Source organism: Eretmochelys imbricata, chromosome 3 (genome assembly GCF_965152235.1).
Source record: "Eretmochelys imbricata isolate rEreImb1 chromosome 3, rEreImb1.hap1, whole genome shotgun sequence".
Taxonomy (NCBI): Eukaryota; Metazoa; Chordata; order Testudines; family Cheloniidae; genus Eretmochelys; species Eretmochelys imbricata.
The window spans coordinates 120,061,618-120,081,103 of record NC_135574.1 but is presented as its reverse complement, the minus strand read 5'-3'; the positions used below and the strand labels follow the sequence as shown (position 1 = coordinate 120,081,103).

Genomic DNA, 19,486 nt, shown 5'->3' with positions numbered 1-19,486 from the left:
AAACTTAGCCCTGAACTGGAAAATGCAAGACGGCAGTTTACAGAACTACTTCCTGCCTCCTGCAATTACGCAGCCCATCATACTTTTGTTTAAGTGAATTTAATACCTATGCCAATTTGCAGACATCTGCTAGCTACATAATACGGTCAGCATAGGCAGCATCCACGTAAATTACCCCACAGCATCCTTCCAACATGACTCAGCCTTGCTCTGAAGGGATAACCTACTACACATATCTGGAAAGAAACTTGTCCTGTCTTCGTGCACGTTCAAGAGTGCCAATTATGGTTGTGGATTTTGTGATGTGGACAGCTGTTCAGAGAGACAAACTGAAACCAACACATTCATTTGGCAGCCATCATGAATAACCGTCAGAAAATAACTTGCAGTCACTACCAACCCGGGTTGGATTTGAACTGGTGATCTAGTGGTGAAAGGCACAATTCCTGAGCCATCGTCTCGGTACATTCATTTAACTGAAACAAGTTAACAATATTCCTAAATGACTGGAAGCCACAATGGAAGGATATAATTCTGATAATGAGTTGACAGCTCAGCTACAAAGTCGTCCTGTAGAACTCGTGCTCCAAAGCGTAGATAAAGTATAACAATGCTGTGGGAGACAAGACAGACACTGTGGCTATATGCACTGAACTGTAACAACATTTGATGAGGTGGGTAATGGGGCAGGGGTAAGAACAGAGTTATAAGAAAAAATGGCACCTTGTCTTAGACAAATGTGACAAATCTATTCAAATGTCTCTTAGAATAAGCAGCTGATTTCATACTCCTAATTCAGAATGTTTTTTGAAATTAAAAGTCAGTCAGTTGAAGGATGGGGAAATTTAGCCTATTTTTTCCTGGGTTTCCCATAAAGCACAATCCATGAAAGTCAGCAGTGATTTGACCCTGCAGTGATGGAAGGTGCGTATTAGAACCTAGTTTAGAAAAAAAAAACATTGACAACTCACCCCAACCTCTGAATTTCACATACTGTCAGGATCCCAACTATACATATAAAATGATGGGATCTAAATTTGCTATTGCCACTCAAGAAACAATCTTGAACTCATTGTGGATAGTTCTCTGAAAACATCCACGCACACAATATGCAGCAGCAGTCAAAAAAGCGAACAGAATGTTGGGAATCATTAAGAAAGGGATAGATAATAAGACAGAAAATACCATATTGCCTCTATATAAATCCATGGTAGCCCACATCTTGAATACTGCGTGCAGATGTGGTTGCCCCATCTCAAAAAAGGTATCTTGGAATTGGAAAAGGTTCAGAAAAGGGCAACAAAAATTATTAGGGGTATGGAATGGTTTCTGTATGAGGAGAGATTAATAAGACTGGGACTTTTCAGCTTGGAAAAGAGACAACTAAGGGAGAATATGATAGAGGTCTATAAATTCATGACTGGTGTGGAGAAAGTAAATAAGGAAGTGTTATTTACTTCGTCTCATAACACAAGAACTGGGGGACACCAAATGAAATTAATAGGCAGCAGATTTAAAACAAACAAAAGAAAGTATTTCTTCACACAACGCAAAATCAACCTGTGGAATTCTTTGCTAGAGGATGTCGTGAAGGCCAAGACCATAACAGGGTTCAAAAAAGAACTAGATAAGTTGATGGCAGATAGGGCCATCAATGGCAATTAGCCAGGACGGGCAGGGACAGTGTCCCTAGCTTCTGTTTGCCAAAATCTGGGAATGGATCACTTGATGATTACCTATTCATTCCCTCTGGGGCACCTGGCATTGGCTACTGTTGGAAGACAGGATACTGTGCTAGGTGGACCTTTGGTCTGACCCAATATGGCCATTCCTATGTTCAGCACATGAAACTCCACAGAAGGTGAATGCTGCCTTGCAAACAACTCTGCAGGGTGGACATCTCTCTGGTAGATACACATGTCCATAACTACAGTCTGATCAGTGTGATGGTGGCAGTAGTGGACAGTTCACTCTAAATAACTCATGAAAGGAGGTTACAGAGCAAGAGGTGTTCACCAGAGGACGGATTAGTAAACCACTCCCGGTTATAGGCGGCGACCACAAAACTGCTTTAGAAATAATTGATTTACAGGGGCAACCACAATGTGGGCTGCGTTAGCAGCTTGCCAGGACCCCAAAGGTTTTACCTAATTTACGTAAGACTGAAGTAGATTGCAGCTGTCCCCATCTTTAAATATGGAGGTGTGCCTCATGGATATTACAAGTCCCAACATGAAATGCTCCATCTTGTTCTGATGACCCTCACAGACTGATGCATACCAGGTCTTCTCACCTCTGAGGGCTGCACCTCCAGGATGAAAATAAGTGCAGCCACAAGCAACAGTACAGAAATCTGTCAGCTATATTTAGCCCTTCGTTGCCTCAGATTTAATCAGAGTGGATACCATCTCTTTCCAAGAGATAACACCAATTCTGTCCCAAAACAGGTTCAGTCTCCTCTTAACTGTTGATGCTTTAACCCACATTTGCTTAGTGTGTTCTAGACAGAAACAATTTTCCCTTTCATAAGAATATTCTAGATATACCATTTAAGTTTACAATAACAGCCCCTTGCTTTCAAACACCATTCATGACGACACCATCAACCCCATTAGATGGGAGGAACAATCCCATATGTTTACGGCTCTTATACACATTCCCCTTTTGCAACATTTTAGGGCTGCCCTATAAAGAGCAACATAAGTCAATCTAAACTTTTTCCAAAAGGCAAACCATTTTCATGTCATGGAGAGTCAGGTGTGGGACTCCACAAATCACAGCAGAAGTTTGAGCATTTACAGACTGCTCAACTCTCTCAGATGATCAGCGCAATTGTATTTTTTTAATGCAGGCATACAGAGCAGGTTTTTAGCCACTCATCATTCTACTTATCCAAGAGCTTCACTGCCAGTTCACCAATCTCATCTTGGCCTCATTGATTCGAGACATTAAACAGGTCAGAGTGGGATGTATTCATTTTGGGTTATCAATGTTCTTTCCCTTTCTGCTTCCCCTATTATTGAGGCCATTTGCCCCAGAGTCTAGGTTAACTAAACTCTCTGCATCCCTTAAAAACAGGCATTGTTGGTACCCCACTGGCTTTCCTGGGCTAAAGACAGAATTTAAATGGCAAACTTTCAGAAGAAAAGGACCATAAAGTATGAAAGCTTTGTGAGCATCTCACAAGCTTCTTGAGCTCTACTGTTCTGAGAAACAAATTATGAAATCTGTCTCACACAATCTGCCTGGACAGCAACGGTGCAAGCTGAGCCACTGCATTTGCTTAAAAAAAAAGGTTCTTTATTTTTATAAACAGAGTGCCATGCACTTTCCAAGATCCACAGCATTGCTCTAGTGCAGTGGTCTCCAAAGTGGGGTGCGCAAGACCATCCTTGGGGGTGCACGGCAGGACAAGTGCCGCTGAAGGAGTGCTGCTGGCACGGGGGCAGCAGCGCTCCCGGACCTTTGATTCTTTGGCAGCAGCTCAGCTCTCCCCACTCCGTCTTTAGCAGCACACTGGCGGCAGCTCTTCTTCCTTTTTTGGATGGGGGCACTTTCCTAGAGCTGGCCCTGGGGGTGCGCGATCCAAAAATTTTGGAGACCACTGCTCTAGTGGGATATCAGTAGGAATTTTTTTGAAAAATAAGAACTCTAAGATCTATCGATTATGGAACTGAGTGGTGTAATTTATTATTTGGTAAGTGCCAGTAGCATGCAAGATTTTAAAGTGTAGTTTGGATGCAGTGGCATTTTTAAGAATGAACCCAGAGAAAGTTGTGAATGGATAACCTGTTCTGAGGGTGCACCATTTTACTGATAACTTGATTGCCAAGAATTGTTTTTCTTTAAGAAAGTTTTACAAAGCTATAACTATTACAATGCAGAGAATATGTACTTTAAAGACATCTTACCTAATGACAAGCACTACAAAGGTCAATGCAGTCAAGAATTTTAACCTGAGATCTGGAAGGATTAAGAACAATTGTCAGTCATTTGAGAGCTTACACCCCCCTCTGCCCCAAATATCTAGCCATTCTTGGGGGAAACCCATTTGAAGGAAACATGAAGAAAATACTGCTTACCAACATAAGGCATGTTGCGAAGTTCTGAACACGCCCTCACTATCAGGAACAAAAGATACAAGATATACACAGTTGCCACCACAAGGAAGAAGATTTTCATTCCCTGTAATAGAAAAAGATAGAATCTAGTTTTACTAAACAAGAGCTATCCTTTTCTTTCTTCCTTCAGATCCATCCCAGAGACAGAAACCACCATCTCCAAAAGCATGATCCATTTGTTCAGGGCAATTAGGCTGGAGGAAGGAAGCATGATACTCCCTTGTCTGTAGCAGAAGCGGCTGTGGTGGTTGTGTCAATCTTGGGACGTGGCACAGTGGAGCGGGTGTTTCATTAGCAAAGGCCACTTCTTTCAGCTGAATGGTTCAAATCTCAGAAGATTTCTAAAAATGGCCACACAGTTCTGAGAAGCTACAGGAGGCTGTACAGAACTGATTTCTCCTACAGAAGGGAAAGCAGAGATTTACTGAGAAGGCCAAATGTTCTGAGAATAGGAGGTGTGGAGAACTAAGAGGCCTAACAAGGAGCTCTTTTTTGGCTCTCTGAAAGGTAATGAATATGTTTCTGATGAGACCCAAGATGCCCTGGGTGGTTGCAATTGAGTAGTTACTGGTTAGAAAACAGTTCCGAACGGTCTTCCCTGGGGTGACAGCTCAACATTCACACTATGGCCTCCTTTCTTAATAGTGCAGTGGGCCTATGGATACATGCCCCTTAATCCAGAAGGAAACATTCCATGTCTCCAGTACAGAATATGCAATGGAGGGAGCATCTTTCTATAAACACACAAGTCCATTTTAAAGACATTCGCATTAGCCAAACAAAAAATCATCTGAACAATTTTCCTTAAAATAGTGAAAATATATTTTTAATCTTCAGATCTTCCATTCAGCATTTGGTTTTTTTAAAGTTTTACAGCAAAAAAATAGTTACATTTCAGCCTGATGAACAATATATAATATAATGTAATACTAAATAACTGCCAGATCTCTTCACACACCTCTTCCCCAGTCTTACCTGGGTAGACATACAAAATCCATATGGAAGTGTCAAAAAAGTTTGGGTTCAAAAAAGTTGATTCAAACTTACCTGAAAATTACCTGTGTCAACCCTGTACTGGTATGTTGGATCATGTAGTTCATTAACACTAGAAAATATCAAAGATCAGGAAGTAATCACAGTTCTAATGGTGTCAGGTTAAACCAGAAACATGCATTGACAAAAGACACTATTGGAATTCTAGACTTTTATACTGAGATTATGGATACTGGGCCAGATCCTCAGCTGATGTAAACTGGTAGTTCCACTGATTTTAAATTGAGACACATGGATTTATATCAGATGAGGATCTGACCCATTGATTTTACTTGTCATGTATGTGGGGATTCTGGGTTTTCAGCTATTCTTTATTCATTTCCCATGTTTATTTTTGGCTACTTTAACACACAGTAATTTCCTACAAAACTTGGGCTTCACAGATTTATTGAGTTTGATTGGAGCAATGAAAAAAAAAATGCAGGATCTGACTCTTCACTCATTGTCAAGTATGTATCCCTTATAGGACAGAAGGGCAGTCTCTGATTTCAATAGCATTTTCCTGAAGCTGCATATCTTTCAACCTTACCCACCCAACCCCACTGTTTACTTCCCCCAGAAAAACAAAATATAAGAGGGACACAATTGTGGGTAATGTGCCTTAGAAAGCCACATCACTACAAATGGTGGGGTAGTTGTCTGGGAGGGGAATGTTTCTATCTTTATGTTAGCTTATCAAATTAGAAGAAATTCAGAAAAGCGCAACACAAATTATTTAAAGGTCAGAGGGACTGATATAAGAGGAAAAATTAAATATATGTATTACTTGGCTAAACAACAGCTTGATGAGGTGAGTAGGACAGTTTACAAATACATGTAGAGTGTAAATACTGAGATGCAAGGTTCAGCATGGTCTAAGAGGGTACAGCACTTGGCGTAATGGAATAAAATTGAACAAACGAACATATCCTAACAGTAAGGTCTCTGCCTGGCCTTTCCAAGGGAAGGGGAAGCTCTACTACCTGGAATCCGGTTCTAAATTGAACAAAACACTGGAAAATGTACTGTAGGGAGCCATTATGCACAGGCTGTGGAATTTATATAGCTGTGTGTTATTAGGGCAGCCATTAGAAATTTAGTCTCAGTTTACAAAATGGGAAGATCTGACATAATTGGTGTAGCTCAATTTATCCATTTCCGGATCACAATCAAAACTTCAAAAGACAAACAGACATCACTAATTGTAAACCACCTCCTCTTTCCCGATCAGCTTTTCCTCACTAAAACTTAGTGCAAAGGGAAATTACTTACGTTTGCCATATTCCTAATGTAACACAGGCCAACCATAGAAGACCAACGATAAAGAATTTGGGAAAATAGAACGTTAAGCATTTCCTTTCTCCCTGTTGGGGCAACAGAAGACAGGTTAAGAACATCTGAATTCACCTGAGAGAGAATGTTAGTTCTCAACATATTAAAATAGGAACAGCCATACTTCGGGTTCACTCCCAAAGTGCTTTTTAAAAAAGCACCATCTGCAATTTATTTTGTAAGATCCAAAGCTCACTACAGACTGTATAAAAACTATGTTATAATCACATGCATGTTAAAACAAAGTGAGGCTACTGCAAGATCTGATTCACTTCATGGATTCTGAAGCTGCAGAATCCACTTCTTTCCATAAAATTGTGCTTCAGAATTTGAGTTCTCTTTTATTTTTTTTAAGATTATAAAATGTGTGGTTGCAAAAAAATAGACTTCCAAACATGAACCAAGTGGAAACTACCACAGTGTTGCTCTGCAACTAGTCTAGAATAAGAGCTGGGAGGTGTGAACCACGCCAAGAAGGCTGTGCCAGAATAGCTCAGTATTTCACTGCTAATCATTTTAGCCTCAAAGTCACATGACATTCTCTACGCCGGTTCCTGAGATCTCCCTGACACAGTTTAAGAAAGGCAACAAGCTGGTCCTTGATATCAAAAAGGTGAAGAAACACTGCTCTATAACAGAGCCCTGTCTCTTCCCTAGCACAAGGGACAAAGCACGCAAATGGCTAACCACAAATCACATATTCAAGTCATAATACAAACAGTACAACTCTACATCAGGCTTTCACAGCAGCTTTGTCACCCTGCAAATTCATTAAACGATGAGCTAGAATATATAAAACAGCTGATCTGAAATAAAATGGAAGAATGAGTTTAGTATATGGGACAGAATAAAAAGTCACATTACACTGTGTATTAGAATGAGCTTCATGAACACTTTCATATTAGGCATGATTTCATTTTGTTAACAGCTTGGAAAAAGTGTAGCACATAAATCAGGGAGAAAAATTAAAATTACATAATGCAAAACTGAGGTAATATTAATATCTCTGCAGCAAGTACTGAGTAACTGTCCTCTCCTTACCTGCACTCGGATCCCGTGGTAGACACAGAGCCAGAACAGCAGCAATGCACACAGAAACACTGACTGAAAGAGATCATCAAGCAAGCCGGGAAACCAACTGTTCACCAAAAATGAGAGGGGGAAAAATGGATCTGTAACAGAATGGAAGAAAAAATTATAGAATTTTCTTTTCTTCTTCAATTTTACCCATTATCAATCAAAGGGGGGGAAAAACCCCAAACAGTCTTCAGAGAACAAGCAAGCAAATTTTTCAAAATCTTAGCAAGTAAGTGGCACTGCAGTTGGTTAAATCTGAAAATTCATAACAAATACAAGGCACCTCCAACAGGTACTCCTCCCTGTGCTAAGCAATCACTAAGATTTTCCCCAAGATTTCCAGTAGAGTTCATGTTTTGTTAGCCCTTTAGTTAGAGGGCACCTACTACACAACTGTTTCTTGCTGGTTGCCTACAGTCAGGTCTCAGTGTAGTTCTAGTGTTAAAGTTCCTGAGGACATGTAACACGGCTGCTGCTGCCTGAGCAGTCCCTCATGGCCAGAGTTCCCTTCGCAGCAAGCCCCCTCTGTTCTCTCTTGTCAGGACCACTTACACTTACTCAATTCTTATAAACAATCACATATTTTAAAGGGGCCAAGCTGATTGTAAGAGAACCCTACAAAAATGGCATAATATATATATACACACAAATACCATTGTAAAGCAGCAACAGGGGAAGGAGGATGGACATCCATTTCTGTTCAATTCCCCAGTCCCTCATGGAAAATTTCCGGAGGGAATGTGCAAACAGACACTGCAAAAAAACCAAAAATGTTATTGGCAACTGTCAGTTACTATATTACATACATCAGGCTTCATCTATCTTGTCCTTCCGAGCCTCAGCAGAGCTAACAGAGACTGTAATGCACTAACAATGTCACTCAAAAGGAAGTGTGCTCTGTTGAGCAGATTTTATCACTGGGAGTCAGGTCTCCAAGGTTCTATTTCTCATTCTGATATGTTGTGTGACCTTGAGCAAGTCACTTAACCTCTGGGACAACCTGAAATGGAAACCAGCTGCTACTGCACAAATCAGCATAATTTGTGTGATGCTGCCAACTTACTGTTTGATATTACTATATATACACACACACACTATAACAACATACCGATATCTGCCTAAACTAGCCAACAAAATTCACTGACAGGACAGGTCATATACCACATTCATTGTTAAAAGTTGTGTGTACACGCGCACATGCATGTGTATTATTTTTTTATATATATATACATACACACACATACATACACACACACACACTCATATACATTATTCTAGAAAGTGTGTAGCAGCACCCACTACATTAGGACTTTTATTCTAACCCAGTGTTTTCATTCATTAAGTCAGAAATTTTTCACTCCAGTTTTTCAGAAATATTTCATTACTTGGTCTCAGCCTCAAAGTGAATTTTTTCTTGAAAGTATGAGCAAAATTCTTTCAACCATTTTGAGTTGTACAAAGTATATGATTTTCCCTATTTGCAATGCTTCCCCCACCCAATCCAAAAAACACTCAAACACGGCTGAACTTGAAAATTTAGGTTGAACTAAACCCTTCCATTGTTTGCACAAACTTTAAAGCACAAACTGAATTATAAGTACTTTTAAAAATGGTTTTGCACATGCACAGTAGGAAGCTTTGCCAATGTTGAGAGCTATGATACCAAACACAGGACTGTGTAGCAGTTGAATTGGCCACCTGCACACCTATCCCCAGCCCTCCAAAAAAGGTAAGTAAGAGACTGTACTCACAGTGACCATGAAAGTAAGAACTACAAAGACAAATCGGAACCAGATTTCCACTTGTGAAAAAGATGGGTTATAGGTTTTCCACTACAAGATAATAAAAGATAAATTGGTATGTTAAGAGGAAGCTGATAGAATTTGCATGACAAAAAATTACTAGTACTTGCAGACACAATATTGCATAAAAGTCTCTACAGATGAACACACTGGCTTTCTCAGGTTTAATAGCCAAGCCATTTCAAATTCCACTGCACCACCTTAGAAAGATTAAGGCTAATTCATGTCTTGCCACCTCCTCCAACCTCGATATTGTTATGAAAATTTCAATAAATTAAAACAGAGCTAAAGCAGCCTACTGTTCCTCATGCTTAATACGAAGTTACAGGATAAAGAAGAAGCACGGTACATTCTCAAAGTGCCATCATACATGCCAAACCACAAAACTAAGGCAAAAAAGAGGATAAAACCAACATAGGTTAACTTCCCTTTGTTTAAGACTTTACAGTAAATTCATCGATTGACTCAATCCACTGCAAGCTTCTTTATTTTTTGAAGACCATGCATGTTCGTAGCTGACTAAACTTGCTAAATTAAGAAGAGATTAATGATCGCTAATTAGCTCATTTATTTCTCCATCTAGTTTTTGCCTCAGGAAAAAGGAAAGCAAGTTCTAAAAATGTGCAACTAACTTAATTTCCTCCCCCATAACACATTTTATGGATAAAATGAAAAGGAGTACTTGTGGCACCTTAGAGACTAACAGATTTATTTGAACATAAGCTTTCGTGAGCTACAGCATCCGATGAAGTGAACTGTAGCTCATGAAAGCTTATGCGCTACAGTTCACTTCATCGGATGCTGTAGCTCACGAAAGCTTATGCTCAAATAAATCTGTCAGTCTCTAAGGTGCCACAAGTACTCCATTTCTTTTTGCGGATACAGACTAACACGGCTGCTACTCTGAAACCTGTCATTATGGATAAAATGTAGCTTATATAAACTTTTACAAAGGATAAGGGTTTAAGTTATTCTGTGGTCCACATATTAGACTTTAAAGGAGACTTGGAAAATGGTTATAAAAATGTACAAGCCCAGGCACAAAAATCTACTCGCCAACACTCTCTGGCCCCTTGCATGACTTTGGGCAAGTCACTTCACCTCTCTGTCACTGGTTTCCCTCTTTGTCAGTCTTGTCTATTTAGACTGCAAGCTCTTTAGATCAGGTACCATTTATTTTGCACTACATGTACAGAGCCCCACTATGTTACACACTGTGCAATCTCAGCTGGGGATACTAGGCACTAAATGTAATATAAACAATACAAGAGCATAGGGAAGACAAATAAAATGTGAATTTATTTGCCCTGGGAAAGCAGAGTTTTGCAAGGCTGCCTTAAAGGTCATGTGCAAAGCAAGATGATAAACTCTATCGCTTCACTAATGTGCTGAATACTCTCCACTTACCCAGCAAAGAGGTGCATTCAGTGTATAAAGAACTAAAAACTAACGTTTTCCCTTTTCATTTTAGGTCCCTGCATGCTAGCAGCTGTGACACACACACACACACACAGCTATACGCTGGAATACCACAGCGCAGCGACCACTGCTAGAACATACACCCAGACCACAGCAGCACAGGCAGGGTCAACCTCAAAGTTGCTTTTTGTATATTGGCTTTGGAGTCACTCAGCACAAACTGGTGAAGTCCTGTAAACATTTTGTTTTGCAAGTCACCTTTATACGCTATGGTTTACACTCAGCATATTTCTTCAGGGAAGAATGTCTCTGCTTGTCTTGAGTACATTTTTCCCTTTCTGCCCAACACTGTGTGTGCAAAAACACCCAAACAAAAACAAAAAAAAAACAACCCAATCAAGAGTTTCCGATAATGATAATTTTCTAACCCCATATGCTTTTGGAAAGTCTGGAGAAATCCTGCTAACTTCAATACACCTACCATAACAGTTGTAAAAGGCCAGTATATATTTGGGGATGTAAGATTTGAATTCACATATTAACCTATCTAAATGAGACATTTCTTGTGCGCTCAGATTCTAACACTGCACTCAGTTGAACATGGGAATGACAGAAATGCAATTTTTGGATTGCCTATTTGTATGATCATAGCCAGGAGGCTTTTCCATTTTACAGTTATTTCTTAGCAGTGCTTGAGTTCAGAGCTGTAAGAACAAGACAAGGGTTTCACATATGCATTCAAGTTCTTTTCAATGGTGTGCTTTGTAAGAAAATATAGAATGGCTTTCTGAACAGGCTTTCCTTATCCACACTAATCCGAACTGTACTAGCTGTAATCATGTTTGAACAGCTGTTGCTAGCTGGGTCTTACTATGGCTTTCTGAGTGCTGATAAAGATTTCTTTTCTAGAGAACAGCACTACAGACTACTGCTCTAGGTAAGCACAAGTTCATAACAGTTCTGACAGAAGAGTCCTTCTCCAGAGTAATCAGAAAAATAGTGCTAGAACCTCGACAATGGCAAATAAAGTATGTTTACAATCTCAGTGAGGATAGGGCCTTAGCCTCCACACTTTTTCTGTGCAAGTGTTTCACCTTCAAAAGAGAAATGATGTACATTTTACTATGGTTAAAGTCGCCTTCCGCAACAATAATTAAAACTGAAGATTTTTTTTTTTTTTTTTTTTGCTAGCATGATACTGTTCACTTACTGTGAAATTCACATTCTTGATGGGGTACATCAGCTTATTCAGATCCTCAAAACCAACAATGACTTCGTACTGAGTGTAAGTCAGGTAGCCAAGGTGAACCACAATGATTTCGGCACATTTCTATGAAAACACACAGTAGAGTCAGAATACCTCATAAGAGCTTTATGCTGTAATATATATTTAAGGGCTTACACCTCAATAGGATTCAATTACAAAAAAACGACTAACATAGTAACGTTATAATGGAAAAACAAATAAGGAGATCTGAGAGAGATTCCAAAGAAACTTATTTAAGGCACTCAGACAAAGTAAAAGCTCAGTGGTTGTCAACTGCCCATCAGCCAAAATACAGCTTTATTTCTCAGTAGAAACGGATCCAAGTGTAAGGTCTCCTCGTACCACTGATTTTTTTTTAAAAGATGACCTGCAAAAGACAAAAAGGGGTCTTTTTTTTCTTTGATGTATGAATAAAACTTGAAAGCTTTCTTTAAGAAGTGGCTGTTTTTTTAAAATGTCTTATAAATTTCTGATCTTTGATGTCTTCTGTTGTGTTTTCTTTCACTTTGAGATAGTTACAGATTAAAAGCACTAAAAGACTGTCTGGCTCTGAGGTGGTATGAGGTTCTGCCGAGGACACCAAAGCAAAGGATTGGAGAGCTTTATACAGACATTTTAAAAAATGTTAATGTGGGTCCCTTCTTAACCCACATTAATATACAGCACAAGGAAATCACATCCTCCAGAGCCAACTAAAAATGTACAGAACCACCAACAGTGTTTTTTGGGGGGGGTAAAGGGGCCCCCAAACAAGTGACAGTTTTAGATTTGTCTGTGTGCTATTCTTTCTTTCAGTGTCAGAGAGCTAAGGAGAACATCAGAAAAATTCTAACCTTTCCAAAGAAGGTAAGCACTCAGTGAGGGATATTTATATGCCTTTGTACCTATGAAACCAAAAACTGTAAACATATGAGCAATTAAATGCTCCAACAACTCAGCAGCAGCAGAAGTGCTCTAGGCTGTCTTTGCTCAGTCCACTGTTTCCCCAGATTATCCAGCAGATTAGTTCGCCATGCTGTGGTAATTTTCAAGTAATTGCCCAATTTATCATCTATACCTAGGGCCCTACCAAATTCACGGTTCATTTTGGTCAATTTCACGGTCAGAGGAATTTAAAAACCATAAATTTCATTATTTTGCCTATTTGAATCTGAATTTTCAGAGTGTTGTAATTGTAGGAGTCCTGACCCAAAAAGGAGTTGTGCGGGAGTCGCAAGGTTATTGTGGGGGGGGTTGCAGTACTGCTACCCTTACCTCTCCGCTGCTGCTGGCGCTGCCTTCAGAACTGGGCAGCTGGAGACTGGCGGCTGCTGGCCAAAAGCCCAGCTCTGAAGACAGAGCTACCGCCAGCAGCAGCACAGTAGTAAGGATGGCATGACATGGTATTGCCACCCTTACTTCTGCACTGCTCCTGGCAGGGTGCTTCCTTCAGAGCTGGGCAGCCAGAGCTGGGTGGCTGTTGGCCAGGTGCCTAGCTCTGAAGGCAGCATAGAAGTAAGGGTGGCAATACTGCAACCCCTCTAAAATAACCTGGTAAGCCCCCTGCAACTCCTTTTTGGGTCAGGACCCCCAGTTTGAGAAATGCTGGTCTCCCCCGTGAAATCTGTATAGTATAAGAACGGCCATACTGGGTCAGACCAAAGGTCCATCTAGCCCAGTATCCTGCCTTCTGACAGTGGCTAATGCCGGGTGGCCCCAGAGGGAATGAACAGAACAGGTAATCAAGTGATTCATCCCGTCGCCCATTCCCAGCTTCTGGCAAACACAGGCTAGCGACAACATCCCTGTCCATCCTGGCTAATAGCCATTGATGGACCTATCCTCCATGAACTTATTTAGTTCTTTTTCAAACCCTGTTATAGTCTTGGCCTTCACGACATCCTCTGGCAAGGAGTTCCACAGGCTGACTGTGTGTTGTGTGAAAAAATACTTCCTTTTGTTTGTTTTAAACCTGCTGCCTATTAATTTCATTTGGTGATCCCTAGTTCTTGTGTTATGAGGGGAGTAAATAACACTTCCTTGTTCACTTTCTCCACACCAATCATGATTTTATACACCGCTATCGTATCCTCCTTTAGTCATTTCTTTTCCAAGCTGAAAAGTCACAGTCTTATTAATCTCTCCTCATATGGCAGCCGTTCCATACCTATAATAATTTTTGTTGCCCTTTTCTGAACCTTTTCCAATTCCAAGATATCTTTTTTGAGATAGGGCAACCACATCTGTATGCAGTATTCAAGATGTGGGCATACCATGGATTTATATAGAGGCAATATAATACTTTGTGTCTTACTATTTATCCCTTTCTTAATGATTCCCAACATTCTGTTCGCTTTTTTGACTGCCGCTGCACACCTAGTGGATATTTTCAGAGAACTATCCACAATGACTCCAAGATCTCTTTGAGTGGTAACAGCTAATTTAGACCCCATCATTTTATAGGTATAGTGGGGATTGCTTTCGAAGGTGCATTACTTTGCATTTTCAACATTGAATTTCATCTGCCATTTTGTTGCCCAGTCACCCAGTTTTGAGAGATTCTTTTGTAGCTCTTTGCAGTCTGCCTGGGATTTAACTATCTTGAGCAATTTTGTATCATCTGCAAATTTTGCCACCTCACTGTTTACCCCTTTTTCCAGATCATTTATGAATATATTGAATAGAACTGGGCCTGCAGTACAGACCCCTGGGGGACACCACTATTTAACTCTCTCCATTCTGAAAACTGACCATTTATTCCTCCCCTTTGTTTCCTATCTTTTAACGAGTTATCAATCCAAGCAGGACCTTCCCTCTTATCTCATGACAGCTTACTTTGCTGAAGAGCCTTTGGTGAGTGACCTTGTCAAAGGCTTTCTGAAAATCTAAGTACACTGTATCCACTGGATCCCCCTTATCCACATGCTTGTCGACCCCCTCAAAGAATTCTAGTAGATTGGTGAGGCATGATTTCCCTTTACAAAAACCATGTTGACTCTTCCCCAACAAATTATGTTCATCTATGTGTCTGACAATTTTGTTCTTTACTATGATTTCAACCAGTTTGCCTGGTACTGAAGTCAGGTTTACTGGCCTGTAATTGCTGGGATCACTTCTGGAGCCCTTTTTAAAAATTGGTGTCACATTAGTTATCCTCCAGTCATTTGGTACAGATGCTGATTTAAATGATAGGTTACAGACTACAGTTAGTAATTCTGCAATTTCACATTTGAGTTCCTTCAGAACTCTTGGGTGAATACCATCTGGTCCTGGTGACTTATTACTGTTTAGTTTACCAATTTCTTCCAAAACTTCCTCTAAGGACACCTCAATGACAGCTCCACAGATTTGTCACCTAAAAAATAGGTTAAGTGCACACAAAAGACCAGATTTCATGGTGGGATACCAGATTTCACAGTCCGTGATCCGTTTTTCATGACCGTGAATTTGGTAGGGCCCTATCTATACCTAGTAAGAAAGGGATATGGCTTATGTTCTTAAGTCTGCCCATTTTTAAGCAGTCTCCATTTCAACCAACAAGACTTCAGTACAAATACACCTTTGCACCCTGCTCAAGTTTCTAACTCCAACAGCTGTGACATTTCAGTGGCTATCTCCCAGAACAGTGCTGGGAACTGGAAGAATGCAGGGGAAGAGATACACTCTGGTACTTCAATTCCTTTCACAACTAGAAATGGAAGTCTAGGTAGAAAGAAACTAACTTCCAGACACTGGTCAGGTGAATGACATTTATCTTTTCCACTGGTTCTGACTAGTCATCCAGGAGTTCAATGTTACTCAGGTAAGATCCAAAGTTAATCTAACTTTCAACATGTATATAGTATAGACACTCTACTGGTTTTTGGAAGAGACTACTCTTGAAAGAGTAAGGGTAATAAATCTTTGGAACAATTTTTACCCAGGGTTGTGGAAGATTCTCTATCACTGGCAATTTTTAAGTCAAGATTGGATGTTCTTCTACAAGATCTGCTCTAGTTCAAACAGGAATTATTTCGGGGAAGTTCTAGTGGCTGTGTTCTACAGGTCAGGCTAGACGATCACAGTTGCCCCTTCTAGCCACCGAATCTATGGAAGACGCCAGGATTGTCCTCCAGTCTCTGTTGCTGTCAACGTGAGTCAACAGAATGAAGAGAAACAGAAGATGCGCAATACTGTTGTGATAATGCATGAAACTTTCATGAGCACTTAAATGACTAGGAGCCTAAGACCCAATGAATGTAAATAGGATTTGGGTTCCTAAGTCATTTAGGCACTTTTGAACATTTTACCTAATCTTTTTATTATTTTCTTTTTTACATCTTTTAGAGGGGAACACAAGCCAGAAAACTAGAAGCAGCATCTAGACTGACTTAAGACATTCAAACCGTTCAGAATGCCCATGTGTAAGTGAGACAAAGTGACTAAGCAGAGACAGAACATCTCTTAACATACTCAAGTTACAAATATTTGAAATATTTCACTAAGACTGCCATAAATATAAAGGGAAGGTTAACCACTTTTCTGTATACAGTGCTATAAAATCTCTCCTGGCCAGAGGGAAAACCCTTTCACCTGTAAAGAGTTAAGAAGCTAAGGTAACCTCGCTGGCACCTCACCCAAAGTGACCAATGAGGGGACAAGGTACTTTCAAATCTGGAGGGAGGGGGGACAAATGGTTTTGTCTGTCTCTGTGATACCTTTGCCGGAAACAGATCAAGGAGGCAAGTTCTCCAACTTCTGTAAAGTTAGTAAGTAATCTAGCTAGAAAATGCGTTAGGTTTTCTTTGTTTAATGGAGTTGCAGGGGGTGGGGTGGGGAGTCACAAGGTTATTTTAGGAGGGAGGCGCGATATTGCCACCATTACTTCTGCGCTGCCTTCAGATCCGGTGGCCGGAGAGCAGCAGCTGATGGCCGGGAACCCAGCTCTGAAGGCAGCGCCCCAACAGCACCAGGGCAGAAGTAAGGAAGGCTTGGTATGGTACTGCCACCCTCACTTCTGCGCTGCTGCCTTTAGAGCTGGGGAGCTGGAGAGTAGCATCTGCTAACTGAGGACCCAGCTCTGCAGGCAGCGGCACAGAAGTAAGGTTGGCAATACCATACCAAGCCTTCCTTACTTCTGTGCTGCTGCTGGCAATGGCCTTCAGAGCTGGGCTCCCGGCCAGCAGCCGCCGCTCTCCTGCTGTCCAGCTCTGAAGGCAGCAGCACCACCACCAGCAGCAGCGCAGAAGTAAGGGTAGCAGTACCACAACCCACTCTACAATAACCTTGAGACCTCCCCCCCAGCCAACTCCTTTTTGGGACAGGACCCCTACAATTACAACACCATGAAATTTCAGATTTAAATAGCTGAAATCATGAAATTTACGATTTTTAAAATCCTATGACCATGAAATTGACCAAAATGGATGGTGAATTTGGTAGGGCCCTAATAATGATATATGGTCCTCACTGTGTAATTAAGATCTTTCTTCTAAAGAAAGTCTCACTCATGAGGTGCTATAGTTTGATGGCTCTAAGTTAAACTAACTCAAATCTTAGATGCTGGAGAAAAGGGATGCTAGAACTTAAAAACCTTAAATGAATACACTTAAATAATGTTTTGTCTCAGACTCAAGACAGTGACTATATTACAGCATTCTGATTCTTCCATTTAGGATCTGTTCACATTAATACTAAAACAGTGCTAGCAGCAACTGCGTTTAAGCTAGTTGTGACTAGCTGAGTTTTACCATTTTCCCAGTGTGAAGGGGATTTTTTTTTCTGTAATTCAGTTCCATTCATGCTATTGACAACCTGAAAAGTAGTCTATATTCTGGTTTGGTTACTATGGATCTCAAAAGAAGTCATGCCACACAGCTGGACGAAGCCATTTTACAACCTTGCTAGCAAAATCCAAGAAACACAGTATTACTAGCACAACTTCAAGCATAATGTAGACAAACTCTTACTGCAGGTTTTCCCCTGTGGCCTCCTTATCAGATACTCTCCCCACATCTACCACGCACGAGTAGTTTTAGAAGAATAAACTTTACAATCAGTGTTGTTTCAAAAAAAATACTTACTTGTGCACAGTTCAGTATTCTCGTCCGATTGTAAACTTGGTTATTAATAAATGATGAGCTTCCATTTTCTTCTACACCACGTATTTTAACTGTCATAGTAACATTTGTTTTGAAGCTGGACTCTGTAATTAAAGAGAAAAATATTAGGCTGTTGTCCAAAACAAATGCAGAAATGAAATCTCAAATAGAGTTACTACATGCACCAATACTCCCAGCTCACTGAAACTGATCCAGTTATGCTTTGTTACAGTAGAGAGGAAAAATCCTGCATTTCTGACTTGGGCAAGAATTCCCATTAAAGTCAGTGTGGTATTCAGTGCAGTTAGCAATACCTGATAATGTGATTTGAGAATCTGAGTGTTAATCTAGGGTCAATATCTTGTAACATCAACTAGTCTAATCCCAAAAGAGGAAGCTAGAGAGAGAGAGAGAGAGAGAGAGCGAGCGCCAGACAGACAGACACCACATTACTGCTTTAGCAAAAAGTATAAAAAACAAACAACTTTGAAATGTCCCTGCAGCCATTCCCTTACTTTCTTAGCTAATAAGTCAAGTTCTGCATATTTATTGTGATGGGTGGGTTTTTTCCATGCATTTTGGATCCAGGTAAAACTACATGAGAATATACATGACAGCTAAGTGAAATACAGGTCAACTACTGTAACCGTAATTGACTTGTTATACCTACTGTAATAAAATTCCAGGATAACATCAGTTTTCTGAAATAATAAATTGGACAAGGTGCTTACCGTTAGGCTGATCCAGCTGAATCACACATGTCAGCCACAGCTGCTGATTGTAAGTAGACAACGGTTTTGAATTTAATTTAAATGGCCTCATCTGGAAGAAAACAAGAAGGATTTGAGATAATTCACGTTCATCCTACTGCAGTAGCCATCTGGACATGCAACGAATAAATACTTCTGTTACCATTCTACACTTCTCACAGAAAAGCATGTTTTTCTTTTAATCCATTAAATGATCAGTTCTTGGTACAGTGCTGGTGGTGTGAACACCACCCTTGAATACATTTCATTTTATCAGCACACAGAGTTTGTGTAGCTTTTGAATTAAGAAGAGACAAAAGTATTTAAAGAAAATAAAAGCAGCAGCAAACAGTTAAACAAAGAAAATGTAAGTACAGAAAGGAAATACAGTTTTATGTTTTCGAATTAAGTACCAACAGTAGTTTATTTCTAGCTCTACACTTCAAGAATCGGAGTTTTAGTCATCAGATTGCTACATGTCAAGCTCATTCAATCTTTTGTATCGAAATGGCAGCCATTTCCCCTTGGATGTTCTAAAACTTTTATATTCCTTTTAAAACCATGAAACAAGAAATGGATAGGTACGAACTACAAGCAGAAGTAGGTCAAATTCTGAATGGAAGTTTTT

At 40.1% G+C, this 19,486-nt stretch overlaps 1 protein-coding gene across 3 annotated transcripts in view; it reads right to left on the bottom strand.

Moving 5' to 3' along the window:
• The window catches only part of TMEM181 (transmembrane protein 181), a 66,399-nt gene that overhangs the window by 9,295 nt on the left and 37,618 nt on the right, over nt 1-19,486 (bottom strand). For 2 of the 3 annotated variants that reach the window (XM_077813273.1, XM_077813274.1), the window contains exons 4-14: nt 18,841-18,931; nt 18,092-18,213; nt 11,994-12,113; nt 9,314-9,394; nt 8,216-8,315; nt 7,527-7,657; nt 6,426-6,517; nt 5,169-5,226; nt 4,083-4,185; nt 3,912-3,963; nt 531-613 (exon numbers count right to left, since the gene is read on the bottom strand). In XM_077813273.1, coding sequence (XP_077669399.1) covers nt 531-613; nt 3,912-3,963; nt 4,083-4,185; nt 5,169-5,226; nt 6,426-6,517; nt 7,527-7,657; nt 8,216-8,315; nt 9,314-9,394; nt 11,994-12,113; nt 18,092-18,213; nt 18,841-18,931 — 1,033 coding nt within the window. The remainder of the gene's footprint in view (nt 1-530; nt 614-3,911; nt 3,964-4,082; nt 4,186-5,168; nt 5,227-6,425; nt 6,518-7,526; nt 7,658-8,215; nt 8,316-9,313; nt 9,395-11,993; nt 12,114-18,091; nt 18,214-18,840; nt 18,932-19,486) is intronic. The other variant, XM_077813275.1, reaches the window with a different exon arrangement.